This window comes from Opisthocomus hoazin, chromosome Z, assembly GCF_030867145.1.
Source record: "Opisthocomus hoazin isolate bOpiHoa1 chromosome Z, bOpiHoa1.hap1, whole genome shotgun sequence".
In the NCBI taxonomy this organism is placed as follows: Eukaryota; Metazoa; Chordata; class Aves; order Opisthocomiformes; family Opisthocomidae; genus Opisthocomus; species Opisthocomus hoazin.
The window spans coordinates 89,967,178-89,989,096 of NC_134454.1; the positions used below are offsets into that span (position 1 = coordinate 89,967,178).

Here is a 21,919-nt window from a genome sequence, read left to right on the forward strand (position 1 = left end):
AGCCTCCCACTTCTCCAAGGTGGTCGCGCCCAGATCCCCTCCCAGCTCGCTGGTCCCCACTGCCGCGATCCACGCAGCCGCCTGCCGGCGAGTTGTGATGCCACGAGCTCGTACGGCTCCGAACCCGGTGGTTTCCGCCTGCCTTGAGAAGGCCAAGTCCAACCCCCTGCCCAAGCAGGGTCACCCAGAGCAGGCTGCACAGCACCGCGTCCAGGCGGGGCTGGAATATCTCCAGAGAAGGAGACTCCACAGCCTCCCTGGGCAGCCTGGGCCAGGGCTCCGTCACCCTCAGAGGGAAGAAGTTCTTCCTCATCTTCAGCTGGAGCTTCCTCTGCTTCAGTTTGTGCCCGTTGCCCCTTGTCCTGTCGCTGGGCACCACTGGAAAGAGTCTGGCCCCGTCCTCCTGACCCCCACCCTGCAGATATTTAGAGGCATTTCTAAGGTCCCCTCGCAGCCTTCTCTTCTCCAGGCTGAACAAGCCCAGCTCCCTCAGCCTCTCCTCGTAGGAGAGATGCTCCAGTCCCCTCCTCATCCTCGAAGTGCCCAGCACCGCCACCGGCACCTCCCCAAGCCGGGGCACAGCGCACGCACCAGGACGCACCGAAACAGCGGGGTTTTACCCAAAACACAGATAAAAAAGCCCCAGTTCTCCCCAGAACCCCCCCCCCCCCAACGCCGGGCTGGGGCGGCGCCGGGCAGGGCGGAACGGAATGAAAGCCAAGGGTCGGGAAGGGTTTATAAAAATGGCACATTTATTGCTACAGAACGGTCATGTACATGACGGCATCGAGTAACTACAGATGAGAAACAGGTAATGGCCTACACCAAGCTCTCTTTGTTCGCTTGTCACCTCCCCGAAGGAACTCCAGCACACAACCTGTTTTGGACACTTCTACAAATCAGAAATACACCAAAAACATGAAAAAATCGAGGCACTCAGCCACACATTGAAAACAAGGTGTAACTGTTCATCTTTTTTTTTTTTTTTTCGGTTTTTTTTTTAATATTTTTCCCTTTTTTTCATTTTTTTCCTTTCTTTTTTTCGTTTTTACTGCTGCAGCTATGTGTAGTCGCAAAAATTTCCCCGTTGCGACGTACAACTAAAAAAAAAAAAGCTACCGTACAGTTTCATCTCAATAACACATGGTAAAATAACATCTTTTAAATAGTAAAATAAAGTAACAAACTTTTACTCAGAATGATTCCAAAAATCTACAAAGAAGAAATATTCAGAATCTGACAATTTTTTTTTTTCCGTAATATTCATGGTATAAAAGGATTGCTCCTGTGAAAAATAAGCCAAATATATTTTTTATTTTTAAATTTAGTTTTTTTTTTTTTCCTACTAGGGTGTACTACAGTCTATTTTATAGCAAAAAGAGCACTAGACAAACGAAGCTTTATAACAAAAAGCCAGGCACTGATACATGGTAAATCTCTGCTTTTTTTTTTTTTTCTTATCTTCACTTAATTGCATCACAAGTAACAAGAATGAAAAAGGCCACAGTTCATATATTTTCACCATTACATAAGTCTATAATACTTGAAATGAGTATGGTCAAACCAGCACTGCACAAATATGAATCAACTTCAAGTCCCATGAGAAAGAACATGTTTTTTTTTTTTTAAAAAAAAAACCAAACAAACAAAAACAAAAGGAAAAGGTAGGGCCCCCCGGGCCCCGGCGCCCCGCTGTGTTGGAATTCATCGTATTCCACCTCTAGGGTTTGTTTTTTTTTTCCAGTCAACCAGTGGACTAATTTTTTTTCTTTTTCTTTTTTTTTTTCTTTGTATTTCCCCCCCCCCCCTTTTTTTTTTTTTTTCTCCTAAATTTCTTCTTTCTTTATTTACTATTTGTGCTTGTTTCCGCTGAAATCTCATCAATCCTGGCAATATTCGATATTGTTCGCTTTTGGACACGGATCCCACTCTGCCTCCTGGATACAAGGGTGAACCCCTCCTCTCCCTGACCGCCCGCCTTCGTCGCCTCCCCCCCAGCCCGACCCCTGAAAAGAAAACCTTAAAAAAAGAACCCAAAATAACCCCCCCGACCCCTCGGAAGACTGAATCAGTACAAGTTGCATCACTGGTAGGACTGACGGTTGTACAAACGTTCGTGTTCCTTGCAGCTACACAGAAGACAAATGGTACAGGAGCTCTCGACGAACAGATTCCCTACGCGGCGTGTTCATAAATTACTTCAATGTGGAGGTGGATCGGCGCGGAAAAAAGCCGCTAATTGGGGATTTCTTTCTTTCCTGGAGAGTTTCTCGGCCCGGTTTTATTCCCGCAAGGGTACAGCTTGCTAAAAGCCTTCCCCGCCTCGGCGCGGCACCCCCAGCTCAACCCCCTCGCGGGAAGGCAGCTCGAGATGCGCTCGCCTCACCCGGGCCGGGACAGAGCGGAAAAAAGCGCGGCTCGCACGCTCGTGGGGGTTTTTGTTTGGAAACCGGGATCCTCGGGTGATCGATCCGGGAGGGACGAGGGCGCGGGAGCCGCGGCGTGCCCGCCACGTGCCGCCGCCATCGCTCCCCGCGCCGGCCGGGGAGCCCCGCAGCCGCCGGCACCGCTCCACGTCGGCCGCGTGCCAGCGGAACAAGAAAAGCTTCTTTCTTTTTTAAGTTCCAGAAACTAAACTCGTCATTTATTTTCCATCCACAGATTGGTTTCAATAAACACGGAGTTGGTCTTATCATTATTATTTTTTTGTGGTTATTTTTTTTACAGCGTTTATCAGAAGCACAGTCCTCAGCATCCCGGCGCCGACCTCCTTGCCGCTCCCTACCCCGCTCGAGCGGCGCGCTCGGCCAGACCCGAACCGAGCGCGGTCCGCCGGGTCTGAGGTCTCCTGGAAAAAAAAAAACAAACAAAAAAACAAAAGATATGGCTTGTTCATCGGCATCGTGCTCCTCGCGCCGTCCGGAGGGCCGAGCAGCGGAGCCCTCCGGCCGGCCCGGGGACCGCTGGCCGCCATCATCGGCTTCCTCACGCCCCCTCCGGGGACGCCAGCCGCGCTCCACGTCCAGCGTCCCTCCTGCACCTCCGTCGCCCGGCACCGAGCCGTCGCGCGGCCTCCTCTCGCGTCCGCTCTAGCCGTCGAATCCACCTCCACATTCGAGAAACTTATCGGCAACTCAAAGCGCTGGAAAGTTCTATCGCGACTGAACGTATTTACAGTTCCCAGCACGGACACAGCTACTCCGGATGGGGATGGGGACGTCGAAGGTGAGCACGTGGTCACTACCGGGTTTGTTCTTTACGTTTTCAGAAACAAACAGAGGATTCGGGTTCTCGGATCTCGCTAGTTCATTTAAACGAGACTTTTTTTCAACCACACAGATTTTTATAAACAAAACAAAACAAAAAAAAAAACCCCGATACAATGTATTAAAACACATAATAACAAGAGTCTACATGTAAAAATATAACTTTTACATACACAATCTCAAAATAATGATACGTTTGCCATTTGTTGCATAAAATTTACAAATGTATTTTTCATTACTATATAACTGGCAAAACAGGAGAACAGATGGAACATTTAGACCGTTTGATGGATTTATGGCATTTATTCAGTGTCGATAGGTGGAAAATCTACTCGAACAGGGAGATTTTTTTTTTTTTTTTTTTTTTTTTTTTATTTCAAATACATGCCAGGTTGGTGCGGCTGTAAAAAATAAGAAACTGGAATTAAGAGACAAAAGGATGCTGACGAATACTTAACTAGGAGCACTACCTGTTAACCGCACTGTACACCAAGCGTTGTCGAGATTCGCTACGGAAGCTGGTTCCGTTGTGCCCGGACTTCAGAGCTAATTATCTGATGAGCTGCTGTGCCGTAGGTTGAGCTATGTTCCTATTCAATAGGTTCAAAACTTCATTCGTACTGGCCAGAGAAATACTGGTACGACCACCCCTCCTGGAGAAAGTGCAACTTAATGCTTCGGGACTCGTAAGGCTTGTCGTAATGCTGCATGATGACCGCAACCGGCCGGTCGCAAAGGAAGGAGGAGGCAGCCAGTGGTCAACGCTTCAAGAATCCACTTCCGAACGAGAGAAGAACAACAGAAAAATAAAAAAGTCGACCGGAATCCGTCACGCTACTCGCGATCCCCAACCCCCCCCCCCAACCCTGACCATGTACTCAGCACCGCCTCGCTGCGCGCCGCTCGGGCGACGCGCGCGGGGAACGCTCGGACCGCTTCGCTAATCACAGCCACTTGGATCACGTCGTGTTCCCGATGATATAAACATTGGAAGGCACAGTGGTAACATTGTCGCATTCTAACCTTGTACCTCTGAAAATCCCAGGAAAAAAGAAAAAAAAAAAGAAAAAAAATAAAAACAAAGGGCCGAGCGGGGCGGCCCGGGGCTCGCTCCCGCGCCCGCGGCGCCGCACCCCAAGTCCTGTCTTCCCCCCGAGACCGAAGAAACAACTCTCTACGTTAGTTATGGATGAGAAGCAACGTCAGGGTCAGCGTTTCGTCCTGCACCACCCCTCCAGAGACAGAGTTGGCACTACAGGTTACAAGAACAAAAACAGGGGAGAGGGACAGAAACCAGACAAAAAAAACCCCCTTATTTACAGTAAAATCTTCTTTTTAAAAAAGTTAATCAGTACTATTTTTTTACAGGAGCAAAAAAGTCTGAAACCAATGAACAAAAGCTTACCATATTCACTAAATTTTTCATATATATTTATATATATATTTATATATATATATTTGTCATAGGTCTATAAGATCCATCTGTTCCTCCTACCCTAAGGAATGGCTAATGTCATCGCTTCAGTTTTCGTTAGGACGTTTGCTGGTTTTGTAAATATCTGGGCAGCAAAGCTTCCCTTTTCATATCCAGTAAGTATAAACACTAGCTGTCTAGCACACCAACAAAAACGCTCTTTTTTTTTTTTCGTTTTCTTCAGAAGTACACTTTTTCATTATTGCAAGTTTACAATTTTAAATTAAATATTTTTTTTTTCTTTTTTTTTCCTCAGACTTACAAATTCCTTATATTTTTTTTTTTTTTTTTTTTTTTTTTTCTTTTCCTCCAAAAGAAGTTTAGGCACAAATGCATTGTCCCACAGTGTGGAGAAGATTGCCATTCAGTCTCTCGGCTGCGCGCTGACAGCTCGTAACGTACTGCGTTCGACATTCTGCGTGATATGTTAGAGAGAGTCGTCCCTCAAGTTGCACTTTTTTGTTTGTGGTTGCTTTTTGTTTTTTTCCTCTCGGTTTTAATAATCGGGAATGCTGAAATCTCTTGCGTCTGTGATTCTTAACTACTCAGACTTGTCTTATATTACAAAAAAAGGGGTTAAGGAAGAAGTGTTTATGTGGGTTTAAGATAATACAGCTGTTAAGGAAGTGGTCTCTTGCTTAAATGAAGAAATGTGGCAACTTGGACCTGCGGAAGAAGTAAAAAATCCCATCAGTCCAGGAGACCCGCGCGTCCGTCGCCGCACCCTCCCGCAGCAGCCCGCCCGAAAACCGCCCTCCGAATCGGGGCGACCCGAAAATCCACTTCTCAGGGGTGGGTCTGCCCGGGATGGGGGCTGGATGGGGGCGCGGGGCAGGGGTCCCGGGGCACGGCGGCAAGGCAACTTCACAGAATCACAGAATGGTTGAGGTTGGCAGGGACCTCTGTGGGTCACCCAGCCCAACCCCCTGCCCAAGCAGGGTCACCCACAGCAGGCTGCACAGCACCGCGTCCAGGCGGGGCTGGAATATCTCCAGAGAAGGAGACTCCACAGCCTCCCTGGGCAGCCTGGGCCAGGGCTCTGTCACCCTTAGAGGGAAGAAGTTCTTCCTCATCTTCAGCTGGAGCTTCCTCTGCTTCAGTTTGTGCCCGTTGCCCCTTGTCCTGTCACTGGGCACCACTGGAAAGAGTCTGGCCCCATCCTCCTGACACCCACCCTTCAGATATTTAGAGGCATTTCTAAGGTCCCCTCTCAGCCTTCTCTTCTCCAGGCTGAACAAGCCCAGCTCCCTCAGCCTCTCCTCCTAGGAGAGATGCTCCAGTCCCCTCCTCATCCTCGTAGCCCTAAACTTGCCTTTTTTTACATCTGTCCCATGTGATTGGAGGCATCGCCCATCCCGGGGTGGGGTCCCGCCAGGGAAAGCGGAGGAGGATCTGAAGACACTTTCTCTTCTTCCCTTCTTTTCAGACACGCCGCTTTCGGGTTCAGGTTTCTTTCTGTTGGATGGAAGCAAAAGACAGTTTGAAAATTCACATTTTTATACCTGACTGGTCTGTTTGTTGCGTGGGCACTTCAGATAATTAATTGTTATTTTCCCAGCGGGCTGCAACGCCAGCGCTGCCAACGCCTCCGGCCTCGCGCTTCGCCGAGGAGCAGCCAAGCCCAACGTTGAGTTGGGATCACGCTGACGAGCGCAAAACACGCCGAGGACCGATGGCAGCATGGCCGGGGCCGGAGGAACGCAAGCACCCCAGGTGGCTCTGGGTGCAAGGGTAAGGTGCTGCCCCTTGCCCGGGCACCCCGTGCCCCCAGCCAGGCTCCCCCCCAACTCAGCAAGGAGCGCTTGGCAGGGCCAAACCCGCGGTGGGACGCGAGGAGACCCGGCGGAACGCTGACCTCTGACTTGCTGCTCTAAGCTGAGGATGACGGCCACAGCCTGGTGTAAGATCAGGAGCTTGGTCTGGGGCTTGTCGCTCTTCAGGTGGAGCTGCACCATCCGGCCCAGCTCCTTGAAAGCCTCGTTGATGTCGCGGACGCGCAGGCGCTCCCGAGCGTTGTTGGCCATCCTCCTCTCCTTTTCCCTCTCGGCCTTCTGCTCCGGTGTCAGGTCTTCGTCGTCGTTATTGCTGGGAGACAAAAGGAACACATCATTTTCTAATGATGTGGAAAAAAAAGCGGCGCAAAGATCTTCTTCAACAGCCTTTGGCCAAGCCCAGGGCTACAAGTCACCACCAGACACCTCCCGGGCGGTTCTTCTTTGCTGTTCCACCACGCCTGTGCATCGCTCAGCCCCCTTTAATTTTACACCGAGTAAAGCCCTGGTTTGTAACGAAGCTCTACATTCTGCAAGGCAGGACTTTGGGTATTTTAACTGCCTTCCACCCAGGTAAAATGATGATTTTAAATGGAAAACACACCCACCGGTGAGTCACCGGCACTGTGTCATTGGAATCGGTGATGCAAATGGAGTAATATATTTTCAGCAGGACTAACGTGGATTTAGACGTTTAACTAAATATCAGGAGTAACCTTTTAAAGCTGCAAGGCTGTTAAAAGCAAAAATGTTAGGCTACAAAAGCTCCAAACCCCACGTAAATAGGCATCAGCGACAGCGGATTTGCTGAATTAACCAGAACTGCGATCACCCCCCATCAGCACCAAGGCGCCTTCCTCTTCCCGCATCGTGAATGCACACGAGAGCCCCGCTTCTACACACGGCTACTTCAACACATTGGTTCAGAGAGAATCTCGAGCGTCGTTATCTTCTCTCCCGTCGTAAGAGACGTGAGAGTAATTAACGTCTCCAGCTCCGGCGAGCGCCGGCCTGAGAGGTCCGCGTCGGGGGCCGCTCGGACGCGACTCACCTCGGCGCGGCGGTAGCGCGGAGAACCGGGCGTGGAAGGGGACAAGGCGGCAGGACGCTGCCCGTCATCTTTGAACAAGCCCCCGTGCTGTGCCCGGCTTTCAGCGTCGGGGGGGTTTTGGCAGCGTCGCCTGGGACTCGGCCGCTGACGCCGAGCACCGGCAGCGCCCGGCTGCACGTCGGGTGCTGAGCTGCTGGCAAACGCCAGGGCCAGCAGGAAAGGCCGTCCCTCGCTCAGCTTCGCGTTTGCAGCACCCACAGACACGGCTCACCTTCAGCGCACAGGCACGAGCTCCCAGATGGTCAAATCCAGCTACGACTTCGCTACCACTCCCCCAAAATTTATAAAGCAGATGCCAAGCCAAGCCCTCTAAACCCTCTGCTCCAGCCTAGGGAGCCCTAGAGCTTTACAGCAATCGAGGACTGGGAATGAGAGATTTCTTTCTGAGATAAACCCACGGTTTGTCATTTCAGACGCAGGTGTGGTCACCTCGTGGGCACATTTTTTAAGAGATGAAAATCCCCAGTGTATTCCAATTTCCAAGCACAGCCGGAGAGGAGCAACAGCCTAAGGCGCACATTTTAGATTTCTTTACGGGTGGCAGAGAACTTGCTCAGCGTCCCATTTTGTGACTTGTTCCAATCTGAGGACGTCCCGGAGCACAGGTACCAGAAAGGTACTCGGCACTGCCAGAATGGCCACACCGTTCCGCTTCGGCTGTGCTTTTACCTGCCAGGAAAAAACCTCACAGTTTCCTCCTGTGCTGTTCACTTCATCGAAATCCAGTAAAGGAATTAAATGAAGCGACACTATTATATACTGTTACCTAGATCTTGACCTAGTAATTGATTTGATATCCTTCTTGTCATCCTCTAGTTTCTTGTCCTCCGCAGACTTTGTGTCCTGGAGGTTCTCGTCTCCCTCGTCGTCAGACTTGATTTCGGAGCTACCCGAGGAGACGCTCTGCCCTTGCAGTCCGGTCGGCATGCCTGCGAGAGAACACAGCGACGAGCTGTCAAGCAGCGCCTAACCCAGCGCCCGAAGGGTCCGCAGCCGCGTCCCCACGCAGGGTGACCCGCGGCGCAGCCCCGGGTCAGGGGTCCGGCTCCACTCCTCCACCCGCAGAGCAGGTGAGGGCTCGCTGCCCACGCACCGCGGGCTCAGCAGCACCGCAGCCGCAGGGACCGCGCAGCCGGCTCGTGCCCCCACCCCGAGCTCCTGCCGCCAGGAAGGGCTTGGGAAGAAAGGAAGAGCTTGGAGTCCCAGGGAAAAGTGGATTCCTGCACCTGAAGGAGTTCTGAGCTGCCTGGTAGCAGAGGACATCACCTGCGTTTTACAGAATGGGCAGAGGGCTTGTGATCTTGCCCAGACCCGCACGTCCAGCAGCCATGGAAGGGGGCATAGGACAGAATCACAGAATCACAGGATGGTCGGGGTTGGCAGGGCCCTCTGTGGGTCACCCAGCCCAACCCCCTGCCCAAGCAGGGTCACCCACAGCAGGCTGCACAGCACCGCGTCCAGGTGGGTCTTGAATATCTCCAGAGAAGGAGACTCCACAGCCTCCCTGGGCAGCCTGGGCCAGGGCTCCGTCACCCTCAGAGGGAAGAAGTTCTTCCTCGGGTTCAGCTGGAGCTTCCTCTGCTTCAGTTTGTGCCCATTGCCCCTTGTCCTGTCACTGGGCACCACTGGAAAGAGTCTGGCCCCATCCTCCTGACACCCACCCTGCAGATATTTAGAGGCATTTCGAAGGTCCCCTCTCAGCCTTCTCTTCTCCAGGCTGAACAAGCCCAGCTCCCTCAGCCTCTCCTCGTAGGAGAGATGCTCCAGTCCCCTCCTCATCCTCGTAGCCCTGCGGTGGACTCTCTCCAGTAGCTCCTCATCTTTCTTGAACTGGGGAGCCCAGCACTGGACACAGCACTGCAGATGGGGCCTCACTAGGGCAGAGTAGAGGGGCAGGAGAACCTCCCTTGACCTGCTGCCCACACTCCTCCTCATGCACCCCAGGATGCCATTGGCCTTCTTGGCAGCCAGGGCACGCTGCTGGCTCATGGTCAAACTGTCGTCCAGCAGAACACACAGCTGCTAGTCCTGTTCTTCAATCCCTACCTAACTTTCCCTTCGCCTCAAAAAGAAAAGTCTTTAATGTGTCCTTCTCTTAAAATAATCAAAATGCCTCGGCTGCAACCAATGGCCAGGACCTTGTGGAACATCGACAAACCCCGGCTGTGCTCGGGGGCCTGCCTCGCCGCAACCCCGCCGCGGGGTCTGCCCAACGTGGGACAGCGTGGCGTGTCTTGCGAGCCAAGGAGAGGCACCTGGGGCCTGGCAGAGCCGCGACCGCGGCGGAAAATCCGCAGGTCTGAGTCTCCCACCTCAGACTCGCAGCTTTTTCACGTGCGTGCTGCAGTGTTTTCTACGCTCTTTAATTTGCTGCTTAAAGCAGCCCTGGTATCAAAACTCACTGTGCAGAGGTAAGCTGGGAATGATCTGAAGGCTGGGAGAGCTGGGGCTGCTCAGCCTGGGGAAGAGAAGGCTGCGGGGAGACCTTGTGGTCTTTCACTACTTGAAAGGAGCTTGTATAAAAGCTGGAGAAGGGCATGTAGTGATAGGACAAGGGGTGAGGGCTTTCAACTCAAAGAGGGTGGATTTACATTAGATAGAAGGAAGAAATTCTTCACCATGAGGGTGGTGAAACACTGGCCCAGGCTGCCCAGAGAAGTTTCCCCCTCCCTGGCAGTGCTCAAGGCCAGGTTGGATGGAGCTCTGAGCACCATGGGCTGGTGGAAGATGTCCCTGCTCGTGGCAGGGGGTTGGCACCAGGTGGTCTGGAAGGTCCCTTCCAACACAGAGCGTTCCGCGATCCCGAGCCGCGGTCCCTGGAGCCGAATCGGCAGAGCGGTACTCACCCCTGTACGGGTCCTGGGGTGGGTTCAGGTCCGGGGAGGTGGCGGACTGGACGGGCAGCTGGGGGACCGGGACCTGGTTTGGCACGAGCGAGTGGCTCCCGCGGAGGCTGACGCCATCCTCACGATGCGCCCCGACCTGCCGGCGAGGAGAGAGGTGGCGGTGAGACGGCGCGGTGCCGGACAAGCCGGCCGAACCCCAAACCCTGGGGACCCCGGGAGAGGGAGCGGGGCGGCGAGCGGGGGGCACGGGGCCGTGTCTCGATAGAGGGCGTGGATGGCACCACGCACCGCACCGCCCGCCGCGCGACGAACGCGGCAGAGCGGCTCAGGCAGGTAAAACGTCAAACTGTCTCCCGGGGTGCCGCAGCCGAGCGCGCCGATTCCTCCCCATCTGTCTTCTATCATGTCCGCCAACGGATCTGACAATTATCTTCATGCCCATATGCTTAATTGCGGGCTTCGCAATTCCCCCACCGCCATCGGAAATCCTGCAGGAATTTCAATTTGGCATTCGACTTTCATTTCGGGGGATCAGCTTCGCAGGCCTGCCATTCCCCCCCCCCCATCCCCGTAACGCCAGCTACGCCTCTGACAGCGGCAGCGAGCGGCGTGGCCCCCGCTCCCCCCCCCCGACCGTAACGACGTGTCACCTGCCTGTCCAAAACCAGAGGGCCCGTCCAAACCAGCGCTCGCCGTATTTCATTAACCGCCGAGCCCCAAACCCGCAGGGGCCCCAGCCCTGCCAACGCCGCCGTGCCGGGTAACGCGCCGATAAAAGGTTTTATTAAACACTCCAGCAACGCCATCATCGGAGCCGACAGCGCGGCCGCCGCCGAGACGCGGCCGCTGCGCCGCTCCACGCCGCTCCCAGGCACGCTCCGCGCCGCGGGGCTGCTCCTTCGCTCATTAACGGAGATCGCCAAGCGGAGTTGAGAGTCTGAAGAGCAAAATTGTCAGCTTTTGCTTTGATATAAAAGCACCGGGAGCGGTGACGCCGGCTGGCTGCGCTCCCAGCAGACAGACAGACGGACGGACAGACAGCGGGGCCGCACGGGAAGCTCAGCGCTCCACCTCCTCAAGGTGCGGGCAGCCCCCGAGAGCTGTTAATCGCTCTTTATTCCCCCCAAAAGTAAGCGCTGGGGCAGATAAAAAGATGGAGGGATGTTTCTAATCAGGCTTCCAAGATAATACAGGGTAATTGTTAACAGCAAGCCGAGACCGCGGTGAGGGAGATAAAAGGGAATCCTGCCAAGGGGAACTCGAGCAAAGCTTCTACCACCAGACAAAACACAAATCACCGAAAGCAAGTGCGAAACTGCAGAGACAAAACCTCGCTCCTTGTGGAGATTTATGAAATTTTCAAAATGCGAGATCCTAAGAAAAGCCTGGAACCAGCATTATTTGGTGTTACCCAAGAATCAGTCGTCGCGGGGTGCTGAGCTCGGCAGTCCTAATTTCGGAAATCTCAGCGGAGAAAGCACGGTAAAACCTTGGTGACATCCTTCTGAGGAGAAGCATTGCTCCCCATGCCGGTGACACAGGTTGTCCCTCCCCAGCCCCAGCGGTCCCCAGCTCTGCTGGACACGACCCCGGGCAGACCGACCTCGCTCGGGAGCTGGACCCACCGCGAGCAGGGGTCTCACCCCGGCCACCTTCACAAGCCCCCCCAATCTCCATTTTTCTGCAACCCTATGAAAACCACGAAGTTTTGAGGTCGGTGAAGACAAAGAAACACAGGATACCACTTCTGGCTGGCAACCAACCACCCGCCGTGGAGCAGAGCCCCCACGAGCGGCTGGAAGCCATCAAGCTGTGACAGACGCCACGTCTCATCCCAGCTCCCTCCCTTCCCCCGCCGGCCTCCGCGGGCTCCGTTCACGGCCTGTGCGGACAGACGGACGGACCCAGAGGCAGCCCGCAGCCCACCTCCTCCCCTGGACCACCGCCACGATGGGACTACAGGAGATGCCTCCGGTGGGGTGGGCCGGCTTGAAGAGGGACAACCTGGCTACCTTGATTACTTGGCTTGACTTCTTGAAGCCAACCTCTCGTTTTACCGTGTCAAGAAGCAGACAAGGTAATGATCAAAAGCTGATGGTTTGGAGGATTTTTACCATGTCAGGAAGCAGACAGGGCAACGATCAAAAGCTGATGGTTTGGAGGATCTTTACACTGAAGTGTTGAATTCAGATGCAAAGAAAAGGTGCCACAAAGTCCACCACCGCTTTACCACGGACATTCTGATACGAAGTTTTATTTATGTTTTTAATATTGGCTCCAAAAAATAAAAAAGATTTCCTCGCATTCCCTCTCCTCCAGGTTCTCAAGAGATCTGGAAGGTAACCACCTATGTCACGTCTCACAACCGAACGACAAAAACTGCCGGTTCTTCTCTTCTCCTTCACATCCCACGCTGTGATCAGTCTTGCTTGTTGAGACTTGCAGCTTTTTTCCCTGCCAACTGGCCAATTCCAGCCTTGCTCAGTGAGCAAGCCCAACCCTACACGACAGAAAGACCACTTCCTATCCACCGGGATCGATTTGGAGCCCACCCTCCCCTCTCTCCGGGTGGGAGGCAGGCGTCCCGAGCCGCGAGCCCCGGCGAGGGGCTGCTCCCAAGGCCCACGCCTCCTAACTCCACGGCTACTCAAACCCCCGCCTCGCGACGGCCTCCCCACGGCGTGTGTTCCTGGGTAACTTCTTCCTCCAGTTTCAGTCGCTTGCAAGAAGATTCAGGCAGCCCCATCACTTCGTTCTCCGCACACGGTCTATCTTCTGAGACACGGAGAGACTTCAACTCCAGCTCTACCAGGCTACAAACACCTTTGTGTGTGTGTGTACGTGCACACACGTCTCTATAATCGAAGATCACCAGGTAGTCTCCCAAGCAGAGGACTACAGGCGTTGGGTTCTGGAAGCGCTGTGGTTTCCACCACCCCACCATTGTTCTCCCCGCTCGTGGGATGCTCTGTCCTACGTGGGCACCCAAAAAACCACTTCTCCAGCAAACTTCAGCCCTCAGATCATAGAATCATAGCTTGGCAAAGACTTCTAAGATCATCGAGTCCAACCATCCACCCAACCATCCACCCAACACCACCATTCCTACTAAACCATGTCCTGAAGGGCCACATCTACACGTGTTTTGAACCCCTCCAAGGATGGGGACTCCACCACCTCCCTGGGCAGCCTGCTCCAATGCCCATCCACTCTTTCAGAGAAGACATTTTTCCTAATATCTAATCTAAACCTCCCCTGACGCAACTTGAGGCCGTTGCCTCTTGTCCTATCGCTGGTTACCTGGGAAAAGAGACCACCAAGATGTCCCTTGAAACAGGCTGGCTGTCTCCTTTCCTCCTCTAAACGCCACCAGCCGCGGTCACCAGGAGCCCAGGACCTCCAGGAGCACCACCACCCTGCCGCAGACGGCTGAGACCCCCCATTTTCCAGGGCTGCGGCTCGCTGAGCTCACACCCGGCCCACACGGGGTGCTGGGGACCGAAGGCGGTGACGCCCGCGAGCTCGGGGCGCGGGAGCTCCCGGCACCGCCGCGGACGCCGAGGATGCTGCGCTTTCCGCTTCCCGCTCCGCGGCAGCCAGCGGGGCCGCCCGTTTGGCTGTTGTACAAACAACGGCTCTGCCCTGAGGCGGAGCGAAGATAGGGATCGCTCCCCCCAGCCCGGGAGTGTAGATTATAAATAATACTTTATCTTTACAGAATCAAACTCACTTTGAAGTTCTATTAATATTTTATTTATTTCCATCTCTTTAAACAGCCCCTTACTGCAGCACTCCGGGGACTGGAGTGGAAAAAAACCAAACCAACAAAGAACAAACCCTAACATGAGCACGGGAGGAACGAGCGGGCTCTGCTGCTGATGGGCAAATCTCTGCCCCTGCCCCCCTGCAAGCACCATCCCAGGCACACCCAGTACCCAAGCCTACACAGAATCACAGAATGGTCAGGGTTGGCAGGGCCCTCTGTGGGTCACCCAGCCCAACCCCCTGCCCAAGCAGGGTCACCCAGAGCAGGCTGCACAGCACCGCGTCCAGGCGGGGCTGGAATATCTCCAGAGAAGGAGACTCCACAGCCTCCCTGGGCAGCCTGGGCCAGGGCTCCGTCACCCTCAGAGGGAAGAAGTTCTTCCTCATGTTCAGATGGAGCTTCCTCGGCTTCAGTTTGTGCCCGTTGCCCCTTGTCCTGTCGCTGGGCACCACTGGAAAGAGTCTGGCCCCGTCCTCCTGACACCCACCCTGCAGATATTTAGAGGCATTTCTAAGGTCCCCTCTCAGCCTTCTCTTCTCCAGGCTGAACAAGCCCAGCTCCCTCAGCCTCTCCTCGTAGGGGAGATGTTCCAGTCCCTCACCATCCTCGTAGCCCTCCGCTGGACTCTCTCCAGTAGCTCCTCATCTGTCTTGAACTGGGGAGCCCAGCACTGGACACAGCACTGCAGATGGGACCTCACTAGGGCAGAGCAGAGGGGCAGGAGAACTTCCCTCGCCCTGCTGCCCACACTCCTCCTAATGCACCCCAGGATCCCATTGGCCTTCTTGGCAGCCAGGGCACACTGCTGGCTCATGGTCACCCTGTCGTCCCCCAGCACTCCCAGTCCCTCTCCACAGAGCTGCTCTCCAGCAGGTCAGCCCCAGCCTGTCCTGGTGCCTGGGGTTGTTCCTCCCCAGGTGCAGGACCCTGCCCTTGCCCTTGTTGAACCTCATCAGGTTCCTCTCTGCCCAGCTCTCCAGCCTGTCCAGGTCTTGCTGGATGGCAGCACAGCCTGCTGGTGTATCCACCACTCCTCCCAGTTTGGTGTCATCAGCAAACTTGCTGAGGGTACATTCTAACTCTTCATCCAGGTCATTGATGAAGAAGTTAAACAAGGCTGGGCCCAGTACTGACCCCTGAGGGACACCACTAGTTACCAGCCTCCAACCAGACTCAGCGCCGCTGATGACAGCCCTCTGAGCTCTGCCCTTCAGCCAGTTCTCAGTCCACCTCATCCATCCTCAGTCCACCTACGAGTGAAGTACAGTCCGCTCGAGATCATTCAGCCAAAGGGAAAAACCACCAGAAGCCCCAAATCCTGGGCTTTTTTTGGACTATTAAGGTTCAAAAGGCTTCTGGAAGATAAACAAATACCAGTACAGAGAAGGGTGATCCAGAGGCAGGGATAAAAACCAGAGTAAGGACCAAAATCGTTCCGTGGCCCCTGCAGTGCAGGTCTCTGGAGGGACACAGGTACCAGGCAGATGGGCACGGCACGGAAACCCGGGCAGACGCTGCCTCAGCTCACACCTAAATTCGTTTTCTACGGCATTTTAACAACTCCAACAGCTCCAAGAAGGCCAACCCTTGTCTGCTCTCACCTTTGCATTTTCATTTTTGTATACGCTAACAGGTATTCAGCAGAAACGTCAGGTTTTTCCGGTTACGCTACTCTGTGCGTATTCCAGATTATCGGCACGATCGAGGCCTTCATCAAGAACGGGACGCTGTTTAAAAACACCACGAGGAAATTATTTCTGGAATACTCAGCATTTCACGACGGAGATGTACACCTGGAGTGAACGCAGATAAAGAACGCGATGCGGGGACGCTGGAAACGAATCCACCATTTCACCTTTGTTTCAAAATTGTGGTTTTCCTTCTTTTTTAGCAAGGAACTGTTCTGTTGAGATGCCTGTTCTGTCACTGGTGAGGAGTACGGCAGCGAATTGGGCAGCTACCCCGTCCCCAGGCGCGGATGCCCAGGGCAGCGGAGGGGCCGGACGGGGCAGGACTGGGTGACCCACAGAGGTCCCTTCCAACCCCGACCATTCTGTGATTCTGTGATTCTCCCTTTGGCACTGAGCACTGATGGATTCTTCCATAGAAGGACATGGGGGGGTCACCCACCACTACCCACAGACCAGGAGATGCTCAGTGTTCAATGAACACGAAGAGAAAACGAGTCCACCTGGTGACCAGGCACCCACCGACACGGAAAGCTGCTGTGGTGCCTCTGCCTCGCACCCTCCCCACAAAACCCCAACTGCACCTGACAGCCCGCAGCGCGGCATCGCGTCTTGAATCACAGAATCACAGCATGGTTGGGGTTGGAGGGGACCTCTGTGGGTCACCCAGCCCAACCCCTGCCCAAGCAGGGTCACCCACAGCAGGCTGCACAGCACCGCGTCCAGGTGGGGCTGGAATATCTCCAGAGAAGGAGACTCCACAGCCTCCCTGGGCAGCCTGGGCCAGGGCTCCGGCACCCTCAGAGGGAAGAAGTTCTTCCTTGGGTTCAGCTGGAGCTTCCTCTGCTCCAGTTTGTGCCCGTTGCCCTTTGTCCTGTCGCTGGGCACCACTGGAAAGTCTGGCCCCATCCTCCTGACACCCACCCTGCAGATATTTAGAGGCATTTCTAAGGTCCCCTCTGAGCCTTCTCTTCTCCAGGCTGAACAAGCCCAGCTCCCTCAGCCTCTCCTCCTAGGAGAGATGCTCCAGTGCCCTCACCATCCTTGTAGCCCTCCACTGGACTCTCTCCAGTAGCTCCTCATCTTTCTTGAACTGGGGAGCCCAGAACTGGACACAGCACTGCAGATGGGGCCTCACTAGGGCAGTGTAGATGGGAAGGAGAACCTCCCTCGACCTGCTGGCCACACTCCTCCTAATGCACCCCAGGATCCCATTGGCCTTCTTGGCGCCCAGGGCACACTGCTGGCTCATGGTCAACCTGTTGTCCTCCAGCACACCCAGTTCCTCTCTGCAGAGCTGCTCTCCAGCAGATCAGCCCCAGCCTGTACTGGTGCATGGGGTGGTTCCTCCTGAGGTGCAGGACCCTGCCCTTGCCCTTGTTGAACCTCATCAGGTTCCTCTCAGCCCAACTCTCCAGCCTCCCAGCTTTCTCTCTCCATGTCACGTACATGACGATGGAAACTTCACCCCGCAGAGCAGGAAAGCCCCCACCCGACCCAGCAGCGCATCCGAAGCAGCGGTGAGCAACGGCCATACGAACGCTTCTTTTATTGCTCACAGCTGAGCATGTGAAGTCGGGGCACGGCAAGGAGCAGACCCAAGCTGTAAAAAACGGGGCAAGCTTTCCTCTGCGGTTACGAGCGTTGCACCCCGTTCCTTCCGGTTAACCCGCCTCGTGCCGAGAGCCGGCCCTCACGCCCACGAGTCACTTTGCAAACACGCAGGAGAATCGTTCACCGCCAGCTGGGAGCAGAGCTTCGGGCTGTGCTTGGCCAGGGGCTCTTCCCACCTTGCCCGCCTCGCCAACGAACGCGACGAGCAGCGTGCTCTGCCCTTTTACAAGCGATGACCTTGTGCTCCCCAATTAGATAAATAAAAACACGCGGCACGAAAGGCGTAAGGCGATGCATGTTAACATGTGTTCAATGTTGTCAGAGTTTAGAAGTCTGACAGAAAGCAGATTTGTGCAAAGCCCTGACAAAGCTCTCTATTAAAAAGGGAACGGCGCAGGGCACTCCGACACAAACGGTCTCTCACTGTACGTGCGTATTATTGGTCCAAATTATTCACTCTTATTTAACTGCGCCGAAGTCTTTCATCTCCATGCTATACAATAATAGTTTCCATATGACCAGTGGCTCAGCTATAAATAAGATCAAAAGCATAAGAAAGGATTTAATAAAAAAAAAACAACAAAAAAAGAAGACATTAAGAGTGGCATTAAAGCAGGAAAAAAGCAAAGTTCACGGTTTTTTTTCTACAGAAAAAAAGCAGCGCCGAGCACTACGCAGCTCGCCAAATACCTTCCGCAAGGGCTGCTTGGGAGCCAGTTGTATGCAAAAGCCATTTAAACGGGGCTGGAAGTTGGGCTTTGCCGCTGAAAGGAAGGGGAAGGAAACGATGGAGGGAACAAAGCGCCAGCGCCACGTCCCCAGGCGAGGCCAGGACACCGGGCCACGGCAGCACGGGCGGCCGGGGGGTCCCCCCAGCTCGGCGGGGGGGAGGTCTGGCTTTGGTTCTGGGTGGGAAAAGCCGACTTCCAGCCCGTCGATGCCGCCGGCTGAGCTGCGCTGCCTGGTGCCTGCCCGGCCGCTCGCCCTTCCAGACCGACCCGGGCGCCGGGACCCCAGCACCGCTCGCCCCTAACTCATCCCCAGCTCCCACGCTTCATCGGCTCCGCTTCCCCACCGCCGGAGATAAGCGCAGCGGTGTGAGGGCAACGGACCGGTTGCGACGCGTTACGGCGAGCACGGGGTTGGCACGGCCGTCGGAGCGAAGTCGCGGAAATAATCCCTGCGATTTCTCTCCAACAGAGACGGTGATTCACTTAAGTATTGGCTAAATCCGGAGATATAAAGGGTCCTAAAGCACAGGATTAAGGATATTAACTCTTCTTCGCTGAACGGCCGGGGAGGGAGGGGAGGAAACCACGCTGCGAGCAAGCCCGCGTGCCCCGGACGCTTTATTTCGATACCCAGTTCCAGGGTCCTGTCCAGAGCATCAGGTGGGCGACCCCTGCCCCGGGACCCGCACCCCGGGACCCGCACCCGCGAGCGAACCCGGCGGGGTCTGCGCCAAGCGCCTAACGAGCTGCCCGGGAATGAACGGAGCCGCTGTGCGAGGACAGCACTCGCCAGAAAAGGCGTCAGCGGTTTCTCTGCTGGTCAAAATGAAGTTTATAGCTCGAAAATCACTTAAAAATGTGATAAAGGCTGTGACTGCGCGGCGCTAGGAACGTCAAGCAATTAGGCAGAGAACGGTGCTTGTATAAAAACCCTACACTGGTGCCTGTTACGTCAGACTTCGTTCCAGTAAGGTCATTCTGCCCAGTTTTGTTTTTTTTAATTTATATTATACCTGCTAACTAAAATACACAGTCAGGCAAAGCAAACCACAGACACGGCAGCTACGACTGTGCTACAAAGCCAGCAGAGAAAAAGACGGCGAGACAAAACAGCAAAAGCCAAACTTTGCCTTTTAAATCACGCCAAGTCGCTCGACTCTTTTTGTTTATGTACCAGTGACATAACCGAATTACTTCACGAGCTGCTGCTTTAATTCCTAGGGGTGGAAAATTCCGTCAGTAAGTTTAATGTGGATGTAAAAAAAAAAAAAAACCAACCCACACGAACGGGCTCCCTTCCCGTGGGCCCTCGTGCGAAGCGTGCCGGCTGGCCGACGGGGTGCCGAGCCCCGTCTTGAGAAGAACGTCTCCCAGTTTCTGGCTTACAGTGATTTCCATCGATACCTTCGTGCACCGCTGCAGAAGACACACGTGTCTTCTACGAGTCCCGCGCAGAAGTTCGCATTCTGCTGTTTTCTGCGACTCAATCTGAAACGTTACGATCAAATCCCCGCAATCCACAGAACCTCTGAAACAACAGGAGCTGCGGAAAGCCAGGAAATTCACCGCTCGAGCTGGAAACACACGCTTAGCTCACGCCCCTGAGAGATGGAGATGGCCACGTTCAACCAGCCCAAACTCCAACTTCTTGACCTGTGACTTCTAAAACTTCGGCCTCGAAGCCCCTGACGGAGGGAGAACGGCCACGGGCAGCCTGACAGCGAGCCCCACGCCGTCCCCGTCCCCACGCCGCTCCGGCCCCTTCCCCGGGGCTCCTCTGCGGCTGGCTGGGGCGGCTCCGTGCCGGCTTCACGCGTCCGGCACCGGGAGGCTGCCTCCATTTTCATTACCCCACAAATCCTCCTGTATGGCCTTGATTTCGACGTCACCGATAGCCCCAAAGGGACGCCTCGAGCACACGTGTGTCCGCGGAGCCCGGGTTTGACGGGACGGGAAACCCAAACCTCCCCATCCCCTGCTCGGTCACCCCCCTTCCCCGACCCCCAAATACGCCAGAGCTCCTGCACCCTGGCTCTGTGGCTGGGGACACGCCGGGGCAAAGCAGCAGGCAGCCCCTCCGGGCTCCCAGTGCCAAACCAGTTTGCTGCTAAACTGGTACCGAATGCGCTGCGCCTGCGAACGGTGCGAATTAACGCGCGCCCGCTTGCTCACGGCACGGGGGGAAATTAGAAACAGGGACACCACCGACTTCCAGGGGCCTGCTAAAAATCAGTGAACGCTCAAACGCTCCCCTTACTGGGCCACTAATAAAAAAACAGCGAGGGGATGTAAAACCCGAAAGCCCTTTTCGGGCAGCCTGCAGCAGAGCCCCGCTGGCAGCCGCACGGCTGGGAGCCCGGCCCCGTCACCCGCACCCCAGCACTTGCTGCCCGCTCCCCGCAGCATCCGACCCGGCCCGGCCCTGGTTTTGTCTGGGGAGGGAAGGTGCACGTCTGCTGCGCCAGGGAGAGCGTGGGCAGGGAGGGCAGGGAATGTAGGCAGGGAGTGTGGGCAGGGAACACGGGCAGGGAATGCAGGCAGGGAGCACAGGCAGGGCAGGGAACATGGGCAGGGAGCGCGGGCAGAGCAGGGAGCATGGGCAGGGAATGCAGGCAGGGAGCACGGGCAGGGAGTGCGGGCAGAGCAGGGAGCGTGGGCAGGGAATGAAGGCAGGGAACACGGGCAGGGAGCGCGGGCATAGCAGGGAGCATGGGCAAGGGAATGCAGGCAGGGAGCACAGGCAGGGCAGGGAACATGGGCAGGGAGCGCGGGCAGAGCAGGGAACATGGGCAGGGAATGCAGGCAGGGAACACAGGCAGGGAATGCAGGCAGGGCAGGGAACGCACGCAAAGAGCGCGGGCAGGGAGTGCGGGCAGGGCAGGGAGTGCAAGCAGGGAGTGCAAGCAGGGCAGGGAGTGCAGGCAGGGAGTGTGGGCAGGGAGTGCGGGCAGGGCAGCGAATGGAGGCAGGGAGTGCGGGCAGGGAACGTGGGTAGGGCAGGGAGCATGGGCAGGGAGTGCGGGCAGGGAACACAGGCAGGGAGTGCGGGCAGGGAGCGCGGGCAGGGAACGCAGGCAGGGAACGCAGTCAGGGAGCACGGGCAGGGAACGCAGTCGGGGAACGCAGGCAGGGAACACAGGCAGGGAACGCAGGCAGGGAGCACAGGCAGGGAGCGCGGGCAGGGAGCATGGGCAGGGCAGGGCACGCAGGCAGGGAACATGGGCAGGGAGCGCGGGCAGGGCGCGGAGGTGCACGGTGGGCACGGCCGCTTCCCCCAGCGCTCTCGACAAGCTTCCGGCCCGCACCTCCCACTGCTACTTTATTTACTGCAGCTGGCCAGCCTTTTATAGCCTGTTTCATGTATTAAAATTCAAATGTGGAAAACATTACCAGTATCCTCCTTGATTTTTTATTATTTTTTTTTTTTTTTAAATTTCCCCCCCCTTCAACTTCCTTTTCAGCGTGGAATGCATCAGCCGGTCAAAGGCCAACTTCAGCCTGACTCCACTCCCAAACTATTTCCTTTGTTCTCCTCTTTCCACTTCCAAATTCATCCCAGTTTTCCGACAGGAATCCTCAGGCCCGACGCCTTCGCCCAAGCGACGCTTTCAGACAGTGAGTAACGCCGCCCGGGCGCTGCCTGCCGCGGGC

The 21,919-nt window shown here is 55.2% G+C and overlaps 1 protein-coding gene across 15 annotated transcripts in view; it reads right to left on the reverse strand.

The window, feature by feature from the left end:
• Positions 1-2,011: 2,011 nt before the first annotated feature.
• LOC142358965 (transcription factor 4) overlaps positions 2,012-21,919 on the reverse strand; it is a 245,759-nt gene continuing 225,851 nt past the window's right edge. For 12 of the 15 annotated variants that reach the window (XM_075411862.1, XM_075411857.1, XM_075411864.1 and 9 more), the window contains 5 exons: positions 10,470-10,605; positions 8,390-8,552; positions 6,596-6,825; positions 6,053-6,195; positions 2,012-5,406 (listed from right to left, as the gene is read on the reverse strand). In XM_075411862.1, the coding sequence (XP_075267977.1) occupies positions 6,059-6,195; positions 6,596-6,825; positions 8,390-8,552; positions 10,470-10,605 (666 nt within the window). In that variant the 3' untranslated portion in view covers positions 2,012-5,406; positions 6,053-6,058. The remainder of the gene's footprint in view (positions 5,407-6,052; positions 6,196-6,595; positions 6,826-8,389; positions 8,553-10,469; positions 10,606-21,919) is intronic. The other 3 variants (XM_075411859.1, XM_075411858.1, XM_075411871.1) reach the window with 1 other exon arrangement.